This window comes from Zalophus californianus, chromosome 3 (assembly GCF_009762305.2).
Source record: "Zalophus californianus isolate mZalCal1 chromosome 3, mZalCal1.pri.v2, whole genome shotgun sequence".
In the NCBI taxonomy this organism is placed as follows: Eukaryota; Metazoa; Chordata; class Mammalia; order Carnivora; family Otariidae; genus Zalophus; species Zalophus californianus.
Genome location: NC_045597.1, coordinates 141,467,603 through 141,484,037, shown reverse-complemented (window position 1 = coordinate 141,484,037; position 16,435 = coordinate 141,467,603). Strand labels below are relative to the sequence as shown.

The window sequence follows — 16,435 nt, the reverse complement described above, 5'->3', positions numbered from 1 at the left end:
ACAGATATATCATATATTAGTTTGGGGACTAACATGCTGCTTTCCTTCTCATCCTAATGACATGTCATCTTCTCTAAATTCAGCATGTGTTTTACTCTTACAAACACAGCTAATTTATTCCTTTTCCTAACTTTATTCTCACCTAGCAAAAGAATCGCAAACCAGAGCAGTTACAAAAATTGCCCTTGGTTCAGACATTAAAAATATTAAAACACTCAAAGAGGCACAAATTAAAACAAGCCACGAAGTAAAGAGAGAATCATCAAAGAAAACATCAAGTTTGTCATTCACTTCGTGCCAAAGCCTGCAAGGAACAGAGAAGCCAGGGAGTCCAGCACACGCACGTGGTGCCACACAGATGGATGGAAGACTGAGCGGGAACCGGGGCCCCCACCTTGTTCAGCAAGCTGCCCCAGAAATGATTGTGTCTAAAGCCTGTGCCTTTTCCCTATATAATAAAAGCCATTTTGAGTTGAGGGTTCTTTGTTTTGCTCCTTAATATGTCATCAGACTTTGTGTAGTTTAAAGTTTTAAAGGTGGTTCAAATCAAAGGACTACTTACTAGCAGGAAGCATTTAATCCTGCAGGAAAACCTGAGAATAGCCCTCGGCAAAAAGCGGCAAGTTAGAAAATGCATGTTCCTTCTCAATGTGACTCCATCTCTTAGTCTCTTAGTGTTCAGTTGATAGGACGTTAAAAAAAAAAAGAATATTCCTATAGTTTGTGGATTGCTTTTTTGAATGCATGTAAAGGCATGGGGAATTATGGAACTAAAAGTAGAAATTTCACAGAGAACCTAAAATAAATATGTTTTTTTCAATCTTTCTGCCAACATTGTCATGTACTTTAGCAGCTCATTGATTTGTTTGGCATGGATTTGGGGGATGCATTTGGGGGATGTAGTTTTCCATTACCAGAATAAAGAGAAAATTGTAATTGTATGAATATACGTATCAAGGCAGAAAGTATATGGAATTAATCATTAAAATCTCCATATATGTTTTTCCATTTTAGCCCCAGAATCCATTTTGTACGGGAGGATTGAAGAGCAGATTGAGGTGGAGATGAAAGGTATTGTTCTATTGGATATGAGATTTAAGTAGAAATTCTGAAGGATTAATAGAATCCTTGAGCTGCCTACTTTCTCTTAGTAATATTGAGAAAAATGACATAGATGTATAAATATATCTCTTAGAGTATATATTACTATGTCGCATGCCTCATTTAATATGCTGATGGTTACATGCATTTCACGGTAATTTGTTTGATGGTAATTTAAAATTTTGTATTTAAAATGTATCAGCCACATTCAACTTCGTGTTTGCAGCCATTTTCAAAAGCGCGTACCGGAAAAAGTTGTCATCTTAATGCATGAAATCAAGAAGTAGAAGTTTGTTTTCAAAATCACAGTGAATTAAATTGAACAGTGGGCAATAACCTAGCTGTCATTCTCAGAATGCAATGTCATGAATGAATTATGATTGAAATGCTACTTTATTTAGGGTGTGTGAAAATGTTACATTCCCATTCCGGTGTACACTTCATGCACATTCATCATTTTAACATTGATATGTCTCTTACACTGGCTTGCAGATAAGCTGCCTTACATGATCTGTATTGCCTGCTTTCCTTTGCATAACACTGTGACTTCATGGCTGTATTAGTTCGAATAAACGCCTTCTCATTTTATTTTAGCTAATTATTTATGGTTATAGTTCTTATATTTTTAAATGGTTAATTCTCAAAAATATAATAATTTAATCTGCAATCAAAAGGATCAGAAAGGGCGTTTATTCCACTCTCTGCAAGTCAGGTAAGATTTTCCTCTTAGCCATCAAAAGAACAAAGTTTTCCTGCTCTCAAAACAAACATGCACAGGAACATGTTATTTTGAAATGCATTTTTGCTTGTTCAAGAAGACATTTCAACAGTTTGAAGAAAAGACCAGACAACGAACGATTTTCGTGTCAGAATCTTTTAAACAGAGCATGGTGTTGCGTTTATTCGAACAAATATGGTGAGTGAATTTTTTTTATGGATTTGTGAGAATCTGTAGCATGCATTTTATTTTATTTCCATTTTGCAATTTCATTTATTTTCAACTTTTTCAAATACTATGGAAAATAGTAAAATGCTTTCTAATTTACTTTTTTTTCAGAATTGTTCTCCGAGGGGGACTCTGAACATTCTGAAAGAGATACGCACGATGCCTTTTCAGATTCTGAAGACTTAGACCGCAGCTCCATGGCTGCTAAAAGATACGCAAGTCGAATATCATCTACGAGCTCCTGGCCCGAATATTTCAAGCCTTCTTTTACTCAAAAACTTACGTTTCAATATGTTTTTGAGGGGGAACCCATTGTTTTTATGTGTAAATTAATTGCTTGTCCAACTCCAGAAATGACTTGGTTTCATAACAATCGGCCTATCCCAACGGGTCTTCGACGGGTTATAAAAACTGAGAGTGATTTACATCATCACTCTTCCAGCTTAGAGGTTAAAAGTGTCCAAAGCAGAGATTCTGGAAGTTACAGATTGTTAGCAACTAATAGTGAAGGGTCTGCTGAATCAACAGCATCGTTGCTTGTTATGCAAAAAGGGCAAGATGAGAAATGTTTAGAATTTCTGAAACGGGCAGAACAGACACATGGAAATACAGAGACTTTAGCTGAAAGGAGAGAAGACAGGATAAAGGTTGGCCTGAGGTTTACTGGCTCTCCCTTTAACAAAAAACAAGATGTAGAACAAATAGGAATGATGCGAACTATACACTTTAAGACAGTAAGTCCAGGCAAGAAAACTGACTTTCCGTATGATGAAGAATATTTAGAAAGTAAATCTGACATAAGGGAATGGCTTAATGTAGGCGAAAGCTTCCTGGACAAGGAGACCAAAATGAAGTTGCAACGTTTGCGGGAGGCTAGAAAAATGTTAATGGAGAAAAAGAAATTATCTCTTTCAGATATGCCCTCTGAAATAAGCGCAAGAACTCTGAGAAGTGAAGCTAGCGATAAGGACATTCTGTTCTCTAGAGAGGAGAAAGAAGGCAGGTTTGTATTGGATCTAGCTGAAAATAGGGATAAGGTAGATCATTCTTGTGAGGGGAGTGTCCAAAATCCACAGGTCCTTCCTAACCAAATGGATCAAAATGTAGAATCTGGAGAACCTCCCACAAGCTTTCAAACTACTGTTGATGAAGAAATCCTCCAGACTGAAATAAGAATGAGCCAAGAGGCATTTCTAAGAGAAGGTCTCCAGAAAGACCATCTATATGGTGGGATTCTAGTAAGCGAGGATACCCAAGCAAGAGAACAACTTGAAGAAATTATGACCAAAACTGAAATTGGAGAGTCCTCTAGATACATCACTGTTGTAAATAAGAAAGAGGAAATATATGAGACTCCTGAAGAGGTGTCCCAAGTTGTTATTCCACATGCCAGTGAAGCTTTTGGTGCAGTTATAAATATTGAAGAAAATACAGAACTAGATAGTGAGAGAATAAGAAAAGATGATTTGAGAGAATTACAGCACTCCACTTTCACAGAAGCTGATGAATTTGAAACCAAGCAAGAAGGAAAGACCGCAAGATTTTTGGAAAGTTCCTTCCAAAAGCATCCACAACGTTGCCCACCTTCATTTCTTCATGAAATTGAATCTCAAGAAGTTTATGAAGGTGACGGTTGTAAATTTGTGTGTCACTTTCAAGGATATCCTCCACCCATAGTGAATTGGTATAACAATGATATACCAATCCCACGTAACCGAGGCTTTATCACTCATACCTTGGAAAACTATTCAATATTAACTTTTTCTTCTGTTCTTCCTCAAAATGAAGGTTCTGTTACCTGTGTACTGTCTAACCAATACGGAACAGTAAAAACAACTGGTATACTTAAGGTGAAGGTAAAGCAAGGGCACGGCATTGACGCACGTACACTCCCAGTGTTGTGCGAATACACTGATGAGGAAGAGGAGCTGGCATTGGTGTTTGACCAGACAAAAGGCATTCAGCCATCTTGGGGACAAAAGGGCCAAAAGCATCTCCAAACGAACTTCCCAGTTCCTCCCTCTGCAGACACAGAATTGCTCTGCTTTCCTGTAGAAATTCAGGTAACAGCAGCTACTCCTACCCCAGAACAGGATAAAGAGTCAAGAGAATTGTTTCACTCGGAGGAGTTGGAACCTAGAGCAACACCTCAGGATGAGGCTCCTCAGTCACCAAAACACAAATTTATATTTTCGTTGGATATTACTAATGAGCCACCAAAAATGTTACAGGAAATGCCAAAGCATACCATGTGTAGAGAAGGGGATGCCATAGTATTTGAATGTTTATTGTCTGGTGAGCCTAAACCAGTCGTGACATGGTTTCAAAATGGGCTCCAATTAAAGCAGAACCAGAAGTTTCAGTTTGAAGAAGTTAATTTTAGCTACAGATTATATATTAATGATATCAATTCTCAAGATTCTGGAAAATATAAATGTGTTGCTGAAAACAATTCAGGAACAGTTGAGAGTGTTTCAAATCTGACAGTGGAACCGGTCACTTATAGGGAGTATAGTCAGTTAGAAAATACTGGTGGAATTTGTGCAAAATATTCCAGAGATCAACAAATTTGGGGAGAATCTGTAAGGGCACATTTTTATGAGGATCCACCTGGTCCTTTTACTCCCCAGTCCAATATAAAAGAACATTCCGTAATGGAATATTTTCAAAGCCTTGAGACAATTGAACAGATAGATCAGAAAGATCAGGTTCGTTGCACATATTCTAGAGAAAAACTACCCAGATTTATGCAGGGTGCTTCTAAAGCCATAAAAATCAACAAGCCTGTCAGAGCCAAACTCATACGGCGTCAGGGTGAAGGGAAAGAGGGACACATAAATGAAAAATCAAAGCTGTGCCAAGCAGAGGGTACTGTTTATCCATTTGTTGATGATTTCAGTGAAGTTAAAAGAATTAGGAAAGAGGTAAAAAATGATTTCAGAAAAGTTGGTGATGCAGAAAGGGAAAATGTGCAAGAATATGCCCAAAGTGACCATTTACCAAATATCCAGTCTGAGAGAACTTCTGATAGTTACAATCCAAAAGATTCATCTATCCTCATATATGAAGAACCCCTTGAAGAGAGACACTACCCAAGGAAAAATGTGAAGCATGGAATCATTGCATTTGAAAAGTTACAACATGTAGAAAAAGGAGTTCTAGAAAAAATACTTACCAGGAAATCATTTGTCAGTCCTCCTCAGAGGAAGCTTGGTGACAGAGACTTAGCATTAAAGCAAAGAGAATCAAGATCAAGTAACCTAAATGCAAATATGTATCAGGCAGAGACAATGTCTCCAGACACTGAACCAGATTCATCTGACATTGTAATGAATTTAAAGCTGCTTTCTTCTCAAACTCATAAGGAATTTGAAGTACAAGAGAGGGAACAACAGAAAGAAATAGGTCTTAGAGATCAATCTGTAATTTCTGGAAGGGCAGAACATGAAGCACCTATTACATTTGACTTAAAGCAGTCCCACTCTCAAATAGAAAATGCAGATCTAAAATTCCAAGCATTAGATGGTGGTCAACCAGAAGAAGCTTATTTTAAAATCCAACATCCTGCTTCTGAAATAGCTGATGCTGAGAGCATTGTATTTGATCTAAAACAAATGTATTCTCATATAGGAGATCGAGCTAAGGAATTCCAAGAGCCAGAAACTTGGCAACAGGAAACACCTTATAAAGAAGAAATTGCTGGCACTGAAACATTGCAATCTGAGACACAAAATACTTTTAAAAGTGTGCTAAATAACATATTTACCAGGCCAGAAATGTCTTCCTGTCAGGAGTTTTCAAATAGGACTGTGTTGGAGAAAGGTCATTTTGATGAAAGTATCCTGTCTTTGGAAAAACATATGCAGGAACATAATTTAGAAATTTTAAATCCCAATATTTCTCTTAAATCCTTTTCCAAAGAAACCCATGATGAATCATGTGCCCTACTTCAAACCTCATCTGCTGATGTAGGAGAAACTGATATTTCTGAGGAAAAAAGGTCTCTAGAAAATGGAGATAGAAGTTTCATTTCACATTTGAAAAAAGCAGCAAGCGAGGAAAAGCTTTTAGAGGTCTGTGAAAAGGAAGACGAACACACTTTGGAACCAGAGTCAGCATTATTTCAGATGCAGGATGGAAGGACACAGGGATATGTCACTGGAATTTTGGGAGACCACAGAGGTGATGTTCACGAGGCAGCCACATGCCACAAAAAAGTCTCCTTGAGCAAGTGCTTTCCATTCTTGATGACTGAAGAACAGCAGAATCCAAATAAACAAATAAGGGGAAAAAATGATGCCTTTGGAAAAGAAAAATGTTATGAAGTTCAGGTTCAGAATGAAACTTCTCTCTCCACTACTGAAGAAGAAAAGATGGAAACTTGTTTTTCCGAAAATCTTCCTAAATCAGATGATGCACATACAGAAGTAATGGACTCTGAGACCTCCCTAACACAATATTTACTTGCTGCTGGAAAGCACGAAGTTCCTCAAACTAAAGACACCAAACACAAGGCAAAGCTTCTCCAGAGTGAATCAATCACATCAATGGAGGTTGAAGAAGTAACTTTCAACACTGTGTATGAATATTACAACCAACAACAGGAATCATTATGTCGCCCATTTTCCCCTGAATCTGATATTTCGATTGATGTGGGAAGTACAAGCAGTGAAGAAATCTCAGAGTTAGATCAGTTTTATACCCCACCATCATCTGTTGAACATTTTGAAACTCCAAAGTCTCCTGATTTATATTTTACTCCTTCAGATACAACTAAACAATCTGCAACAAATTCGGGAGGTGAGACTGTAGAAAGAACTACACCTTTAGAGGAAGCTGCTGAAAGGTACTCCACGCCTTCTGAAGGCGAAGTAGCAGAGAGATATTCCACACCTCCAGGAGAGGCACTGGAGAGATATTCCACACCCCCAGGGGAGACACTGGAGAGATATTCCACACCCCCAGGGGAGACACTGGAGAGATATTCCACACCCCTAGGGGAGACACTGGAGAGATATTCCACACCCCCAGGGGAGGCTCTAGAGAGATTTTCTACACCGCCAGGAGAGGCACTGGAAAGATATTCTACACCCCCAGGGGAGACAATAGAAAGATATTCTACACCTTTAGGAGGAGAAACAGTTGAAAGATACTCTATTCCTACTGGAGGACCAAATCCCCCTGGAAACTTAAAAAGGTACCCATCAAAAATAGAAAGGGAGGACAGTACACCAAATGAACATTTCCATACACCTACAGGAGAGAGAAGTTCAGCTAATGAACTATGGCGTTCCGATTCATTTGGCACACCCAATGAAGCCATTGAACCAAAAGACAATGAAATGCCGCCATCTTTCATTGAACCTCTGACCAAAAGGAATGTATATGAAAACACAACATTAGGCTTCATTGTTGAAGTTGAGGGCATTCCAGTTCCTGGTGTGAAATGGTATCGAAATAAATCTTTGCTAGAGCCAGATGAAAGAATCAAAATAGAAAGGGTGGGTAATGTGTGTTCTTTAGAAATTTCTAACATTCAAAAAGGTGAGGGGGGAGAGTACATGTGCCATGCCGTAAACATCATAGGGGAAGCAAAGAGCTTTGCAAAAGTAGACATAGTACCCCAAAAAGAAAGAGCAGTGGCCCTCCCACCTCCAGTAACACATCAGCATGTCATGGAGTTTGATTTGGAAAACACAACATCATCAAGAACTCCTTCTCCTCAAGAAATTGTCCTGGAAGTTGAATTAAGTGAAAAAGATGTTGAAGAATTTGAGAAGCAAGTGAAAATAGTCACAGTTCCTGAATTTACTCCTGATCATAAAAGCATGATTGTGAGTCTGGATGTTCTACCACTGAATTTAGCAGATCCAAATATGGCCTCAAGGGAGGAAGAAGACAAAGATTTAAAAATTGATTTAGAAGTATTTGAAATGCCTCCTCGCTTTATAATGCCTATTTGTGATTTTAAAATTCCAGAAAATTCAGACGCTGTGTTCAAATGTTCAGTCATAGGCATCCCTAGCCCAGAAGTTAAATGGTACAAAGAATATATGTGTATTGAACCAGATAACGTCAAATATGTGATCAGTGAGGAGAACGGAAGTCACACCCTTAAAATTCGAAACGTCTGTCCATCTGACAGTGCGACATATAGGTGCAGAGCTATGAATTGTGTAGGAGAGGCTCTCTGCCGGGGATTTCTCACCATGGGAGATTCCGAAATGTTTGCTATGACAACAAAGAAAAGCAAAGTGACTTTAAGCAGCTTGAAGGAAGAGTTAGTCTTAAAGAGCAAATATTCAGGCAGCTTTTTTGAATTTCAGGTGGTGGAAGGGCCTCCCAGGTTTATCAAGGGTATTTCTGACTGTTACTCACCTTTAGGCACAGTAGCTTATTTCCAGTGTTTAGTTCGTGGCTCTCCACGACCCACAGTTTACTGGTACAAAGATGGGAGATTGGTGCAAGGTACGCGGTTCTGTGCTGAGGAAAGTGGCGTAGGGTTCCACAACCTATTCATAACGAGCTTAGGAAAAGATGACGAAGGTGAGTACAGGTGTGTGGCTATGAACAAGTCAGGAATGGCAGAGACCTGTGCAGCCCTCACCCTAACTTAGTTTCTTGGGCAAAGTTTCAGTGCCTCGGTAATGATTAAATTGATTTGAGGGCTTCCATATTTTCCAAATTATAAAGATCCAATCAATTTCCAAATATGTCTACTTGGTCTGAATTTGATACATTGAAAACCCCTGGGAAAACAGTTTCTCTCTGTAGAAATCTCATATTTGTAGCACTTGTAAATATTCTGTGATCTCAACTATGGAACTATGATTGTGTCAACTCTGCTGTGAATCATCAAGCACGATTAAATATCTCCATGGCTACCTAAGTGTTTGTACCACTGCTTTACCCTCGTGCCTCCTCCAAAAAGAGTTTCGGTAGAATGCAGTCTCTTTTAGCAGATAAACTATTTACGTAAAGTAAAGCATAAAATGAAAGACCGGGTCAGATGACCATGCAGACAAATTGGTAAAGTAAATCTCCTCTCTGCTCTGAGTATGTCATTTTTGAAATTGTAACCCTTTTGTATCCAAATCCAGGCTTACTGACTTGGATTTAGAATAGATACAACAAACAACAGAAACCAGCTTCACTCAGTCTAACTAGTTCTATAATCTGTTTTACATTGCAACTTTTGTATATTTGTTTGGCTCTTTTAAAAATATTTTCATTATTAATATCCCTCTTCTTCTTAAGAGTTTTAACTCCTGCTAGTTTTGAAGGGACCAATGGTACTTTCTTTTTGGGTGGAGTTCATCTAGACATTTGTACATTTGCAAAATATGCAAAAGAAGATCTTTCACTTTTGGGAATACCCCATTTTCTCAATTTTTAAAATACTATCAGGTGGTAAATGCAGCATTCACTTGATACTGGCCTGGGGGAGAGGGGAAACTACTATATTACATTTATATAGAGATTTTAAACTGTAGTCCAATTTCAGAATCTTTAACATTAGAAAGTAGAAGATGAGCATTTTTAGTATTGAGCAAAATGGTAATTTGTATTTCAGATTATATGAAAATAAGATAATAAGCTTTCCTGTCATTTTTAAGCCAACTAGAAATTTTTAAAACTAGAAATTAAAAAGCATTCAAATTTAAGTTATATATGTCTCTAAAGTGACTTTGTTTTTCAAAATTATAATAAATTCACAAAATTCTTGACAGTGTACCTATGTACCACTGTGAACCTGAATCTTCTCACATAAGATGTAATAAATATAAGACCACTCAGTTTTCTTATCTGAAAATGAGGAGTTGGACCAAAAGACCTCAGAGGTGATTGTTCAACTCTGTGATTCTGTGTCATCCCAGTGGTAACTTTCCTTAATATAATTTAGGATAAATTTGTTTTGCAACAAATGATGAGAAAATAATAGAATATAGTAATGAAGTTATGAATCTTTCCTCCCTCCAACTCTGAATTACTCACTGTTACCTAACAGCTGGATTTGTCCCCTGCATTGAGCAACTTTTATGTACCATGATCATATTAAACATACTGTCTTTAATTCTGAAAAGTTAAGCAATTTAAATTTAATTTTCAAAAGAATTCATATATTCAATTATGTTTGTTTCTTTCATCTATCAATTTCTTTATTCCCACAGTAGGATTCCCTTACAGCCTTCCAAATTCAAGGAGCAATTGAGAATGTGCAGAATACAGACAGAGCAGTCAGGCTTACACCCCTCCCCACCCTACTCCCCTAAAACATCTGTTTTACCTGTTTTGAGTCACCATAACTCATCCAGATAGATATACTATTGTGGAACAATCATTTCTGTTTCAACCAGTGAGACCACTGTATCTGTGATAATAAGTATAGATATAATGTAATATATCACATCATAAATCCCTGGAATAAAACTAATTCTATGGTTTAGGGACTTAGGGATTTACTCTACTCCTAGTTACAAAATGGATGTTTCAATAAATTAGAGATTCAGGTCATGACAAACAGGACAACGGCTGGTGCAGTGACAGCTTAAAACCTGTTTCAGGAAAGAAGGAAGGAAGGAGGAAAAGAGGGAAGGAAGGAAGAAGGGAAAAAACGTTGTAAGGCTTATTGAATTTGCAGGAAGGAAGAGTTTGATTTTGCTCATTAGAATTCTTTTATTCTCAAATGCATTGAATTGAGGATATTCAGAATAAGAAATGACTGAAGAAAGAAAAATAAGCTTTGTCTAACTTATTGTTGTAGATAATTAAATGGAACTTTTTTCTGATTCAATGGCACATAACTTAAAAACCTGAAATATTAATTTCTCTGATGCTAGATAAAGAATTTATTGTATTATATGTAGTAGAGTTAAGACATAATTATTAACTGCTCCTACTACATGTACTTTTAACTATACCTTTCATGTTTCAGCACATTTGAATTTTATTTACTGCATTTTTTTTGGTCAATACACCATGTTAGAAGTAAGAAAAAACAACTGAAAATATTTCAACATATTAGTGAGTCGGGGTATTTTAAATATTCACATTCATTCCCTTTACAGATATCTTGGGAGCTCAAGTGAAGGGACATGAATAATAAATGTAAAGTTAAGTGGTCACCATTAGTATGTGAAATTAGTCGATGGTTTTGTGACTTACTAATTGAAATAATAAATGAGTATGTATTCTACATGCCATTGATAAATTTTGCCAGTACACTTATAGCCAATAGACACTAGAGTTGTGCCTCCTAATGTTTCTATGCCAGAACAGAGAGGAATTAAGGCATGACTATTCCATGTGATGCAAGGGGAGTGAATTAATAAAATACCAATTCTGCTTTGGGGGAAGGTAATAAAACTATTACTAACAGAGCTGTTCTACATTCCTACCAGATTTAATGAAAAGCCTAATTCCTTCTTATCAAATTATGCCTGTCATCCATGATATTGTTTAAAGAATATCTGTTATTCACTCTTTTGTTTTTTTGTTCAACAATGTTGTATAGCTTTTTCTCACACAATAAAGTACAATCCAATTTTTAATATTGGAGTTATTTTCTTTCATTCCTGATTCTCCCATTTTCTTGACTTAACAAAAGCCTTATTATAAAAGCTTTGTTGAAATAATATGGCAATTTACACGGCCAATGAAGGCCCGAATTTCTAATAAGTAAAAATGGTGGTTCTCTTACAAATTCAAATTAAGTATTTCCTATAACCTCTTTTTAATAATAGCTTCAGTTTATAAGCAGTAACTGAAACATAAGTGTTTTATTTGGGAAATAATCAGTCTTCAGTTTGACAATGGCTATCATTAACTCAAGAAAATTTTAAACATAAATAATAATCTGGATCTTTTTAGAAATTGATTTAAATTATCCTGGATTTTTTTATTATAACTATATAGGCAACAGTTTTTTAAACTTTAGAATTGGGATTATATCACAGAGAAAAACTCATAGAACAGCTTTAAAATTTATAAACTCTAACACAAATGATATGGATTTGCATGAGTATAATATTTATAGTATGTGATATGAGCTAAGATTAAAAATTTAGAAATGTGCTTTCTTATAAATCTCAAGATAATCTAATTATTCCAGGAATAAAGCAGAGGAAGGCCATCAGTTGGTGCATAATTCTTTGACTTCTATTTTTTTGTTGTTGTTAAATAAAATTGATAGTAAAATACTAATCACTTTTCCCCATCCAGAGTTTTCTGTTTCTCTTCTGTCTGCTGAGGAAGAAGGATTCCAAACCTATAGCTCTGGGCTTCAGTTATCTAATAGAAATGAAACACTTGAACTTTTGTCTGAACCTCCAATTCGTTCAACTACATTTGATTCCAAAAAGGAAAGCCATGTTCCAGTTTTCATCAAAGAAGTGTCAAATGCTGAAATAAGCATAGGGGATGTGGCTAAACTGTCTGTTACTGTCACTGGCATTCCCAAGCCTAAAATTCAGTGGTTCTTTAATGGAGTAATGTTAACACCTTCTGCCGACTACAAATTTGTTTTTGACGGCAATGATCATAGTTTGATCATTCTGTTCACCAAATTTGAGGATGAGGGGGAGTATACCTGTATTGCCAGTAATGAATATGGACAGACAGTATGCAGTGCCTATCTAAAAATAAGTTCCAAAGGAGAGGGGCATAAAGAGACAGAACCAGAACTAGTGGAAAAAATTCGGGAAAAGTTTAAAGGTCCTTGTCCTCCTTACTTCCTTAAGGAGTTCACACCAATTCACTGTGCTCGGGGACTCCCTGCTGTCTTTGAGTACAGGGTTCTTGGAGAGCCTGCACCCACTGTTTCGTGGTTCAAAGAAAACAAGCAGCTTTGCACCAATGTTTATTACACCATCATTCATAATCCTGATGGTTCTGGAACATTCATTGTCAATGACCCTCAGAGGGAAGACAGTGGCCTCTATGTCTGTAAAGCAGAGAATATATGGGGTGAGTCCACCTGCGCCGCAGAGCTGCTTGTGCTTCTGGAAGACACAGACATGACTGATGCTCTGTGCAAAGCAGAGCCCACACCAGAAGCTACTAAAGACTTTCCACAGATGTCATTAAAGGGTCCTGCAGTTGACGCATTTGATTCAGAGCAGGAAATTGCAGCTTTTGTAAACGACACCATTTTGAAACCTGCTTCAATTGCAGAAGAAACCCAGCAGCTTTTTTATGAGCCTATTGTTAAAACCAGTGAACTGAGTAGTCAGGTTACTTTAGTGGCTAAGCAGTTGCAATACACAGTCATGTTGGAGCAGAATGTACCTGATCCAGAAAGCACCAGGGCACTTCTTTCCATCAACGGCACTATTCATGTTCAGCCTATCAAGGAGCCATCTCCCAATTTACAGCTGCAGGTTGTCCAGGCCCAGAAAACCCTCCCCAAGGAAGATGTCCTAAGGCTTCAAGAGCCTGAGTCACAGGTGGTCCTATCAGATACCGAAAAAATCTTCCCAAGTGCCATGTCTGTAGAAGAAATTAGTTCACTGATGGTGGAGCCCCTGCAAATTTTACTCGCTGAACCTGAAGGGAGTTATCCACAGTCTGCAGTAGAAGAAGCTCCGGCCTATTCATATCCAACCTCTGTGGCTGAGGAAGGGCTGTCACCGAAAGAAAGGACGGCGTGCGCAATGGACAAAGAGCAAAGAGTGACCCTTCCAAAGCAAGAGGCACAGAGTGCTCTCAGCCTGAGTCAGAGCTTAGCTGAGGGAAGCATGGAAAGTTTTAAGGGTCCTGATGTCATAATCTCTGAGGTCAACTGTGAGCCCCGGCTCCCTTCAGAACACACATACACAGAAGATGAAATTTTGATGGAAAGTGCAGATCAACTGGAAAGCACAGGGCAAGATTTTGCAGCCAGGACTAAGGAAGGCAAGTCCTTAAGGTTTCCACTAGCATGTGAGGAAAAGCAGGTACTGCTCAAGGAGGAGCTTTCTGACAACTTGGCCGTGCCCCTGAACCAAACCAGTGAGTATAAAAAAGAGCCCATGATGATAAATGGTGTGCAAGAGGTGCACGCAAGTGACACTTTTTCTAAAGAGAGTTTGCTTCCTGGAATTCCAGAAGACCAATTAAACCTCAAAACTCAGATCCGCAGGGCTTTGCGAGCAGCAGTGGCCAGTGAGCAACCAAGTCTTTTCTCTGAATGGTTAAGGAACATTGAAAAGGTGGAGGTGAAGGCCATAAATTTCACCCAAGAACCCAAACGCATTCTGTGTACCTACCTTATTACCTCGGTGAAGACTCTAACGGAAGAATTAACTATTATTATTGAAGGCATTGATCCTCAAATGGCTAACTTGAAAACTGAACTTAAGGATGCTTTGTGCTCTATCATATGTGAGGAAATACACATCTTGACAGCTGAGGATCCCAGAATCCAGAAAGGAGCCAAAACAGGCTTGCAGGAAGAGATGGGTCCTTTTTCAGATTCACAGAAGGTTGAAGCAGTCTGGGAACTAGAAGTCGAATCTAAACATCTTGTCTCTGCGGAAGAGGTCAGCTATTTTCATGTGGGAAGTCAGGTCAAAGTTGCGGATACCGCACCTGTCCCTGATGGCATTGCTCCGGCTGCTAGGCCTGATGAAAAACAGAATGAGACCCCAAAGCCGTCAGAGGAAAGAGAGAAGTCCTCTGGAAGTGGTACTGGGGAGGTTGGCCTAGGAGAGCTACAGGAAGCTGAGGGTAGCTTAGTCGAAGAGGACGGTCCTGTCATACACACACCCTTGGGCGACACAACTGTGGAGGAAGGCGATATTGTAAACCTCACGTCATCCATAACAAATGCCAAAGAGGTGAATTGGTATTTTGAGGGCAAACTGGTGCATTCAGATGAAAAGTTCAAGTGTTTACAAGATCAAAATACATATACGCTAATAATCGACAAAGTAAATACAGAAGAACATCAAGGAGCATATACCTGTGAGGCCTTGAACGACAAGGGAAACGCAGCGACTTCGGCCAAACTCACTGTAGTCAAAAGAGGTTGGATTTTAAGGATGAGGGGGCTCAAGCTCTAATGTTCACTGGATCGTAATGATTTAGTTTCCATCACTGAGTGTTCACTTACCTACCTCTGCCACAGTGTGATTTGTGTAGAGTTAAGAACGAAAGCACAGACGTAATCATGGTTATTAATTCTTTTTCCTTACTGCTTTACAGGGTAGTACATTATCCTATCTACGTTACTATTTATTTTTAAAATAAGACATTATTTTCATATGTTCCATAATACCAATATGTTTTTTAGTTTATATTTACTTGAAAATACTTTAATATATAATAAAAGCTGTCAGTGAACACCTCGCTGTCTGAAACTGCCAGTCTCGTCCCTAAATTCAGAATAACCATGATTAACTGTCCATTTGTGTTTCTTGTTTGTATTTCTTTTTTGATTTGTTTCACTTCATCACTGTATTTAGTATATCACCTTTTTTAAATGCTGTTCACAGTGTTCTTAGCATGGTATATTTAAAGAATATATCATGTTATGCATGTAAGCCCATAGCATCACATATTAATCATGTTTTTCACAATCCATGGCAAAGTAACGATTGAATATGTTAAAAGCTACTTATTGTCTTCTTTTACCTTCAATGATTGTTCTCATTTTCCAGTCACTTGTCTTCAACTGCTGCAATCCATCTCACCAATTTCAGCTGTTTTACTTCACTAACAGCAACAAAAGTGAGAAGAAAAAGAGAAATGTGGTCTGCCTGATAAGGAGGCATGCTAATGGCCTCTGTTTCCCTTTGCAGCTGCCCCAGTGATCAAAAGGAGAATCGAGCCCCTGGAAGTAGCTCTGGGCCACCTAGCCAAATTCACCTGCGAGGTCCAAAGTGCCCCCAATGTCCGGTTCCAGTGGTTTAAAGCTGGCCGAGAAATTTACGAAAGTGACAAGTGTTCTATTCGCTCTTCGAAGTACGTCTCCACCCTGGAAATCCTGCGAACCCAGGTTGTGGACTGCGGCGAGTATACCTGCAAAGCTTCCAACGAGTGCGGCAGCGCCAGCTGTACGGCCACACTAACTGTGACAGGTAAATGACACAGATTGAGACAGTTGTCCTGTTCCACACTGTTGCCTATTGTGCTTTTCGTGCAGGTGCAGGATGGGCTGGTCCTGCCAGCTGGAGAGACCAGCAGCCAAGCCATAACAGGGTGGCTAGGTCATGCAACGTCCGTGTGGGACGAGAACTCATTCTTTACCGTCCTTTTTCTAAGAGCAGCTAAAGAAAAAAAATAACTTATTATTTTGAAACAATGTCAAGGAATCCAATGAGCAGTGGCACCTGAAAGTTTGGTTTGGGGGTTGTTTTTTTGTTTGGTTCGTTTTGTTCTCTCTCTCTCTAAAATGACTAGCTGGGTGGA

General features: G+C 38.4%; 1 protein-coding gene across 1 annotated transcript in view; it reads left to right on the top strand.

Moving 5' to 3' along the window:
- TTN (titin) overlaps window positions 1-16,435 on the top strand; it is a 271,518-nt gene that overhangs the window by 52,265 nt on the left and 202,818 nt on the right. Inside the window, 3 exon segments of the mRNA XM_027590660.2 lie at window positions 1,015-1,071; window positions 12,269-15,052; window positions 15,826-16,104. Of these exon segments, the coding sequence (XP_027446461.2) occupies window positions 1,015-1,071; window positions 12,269-15,052; window positions 15,826-16,104 (3,120 nt within the window).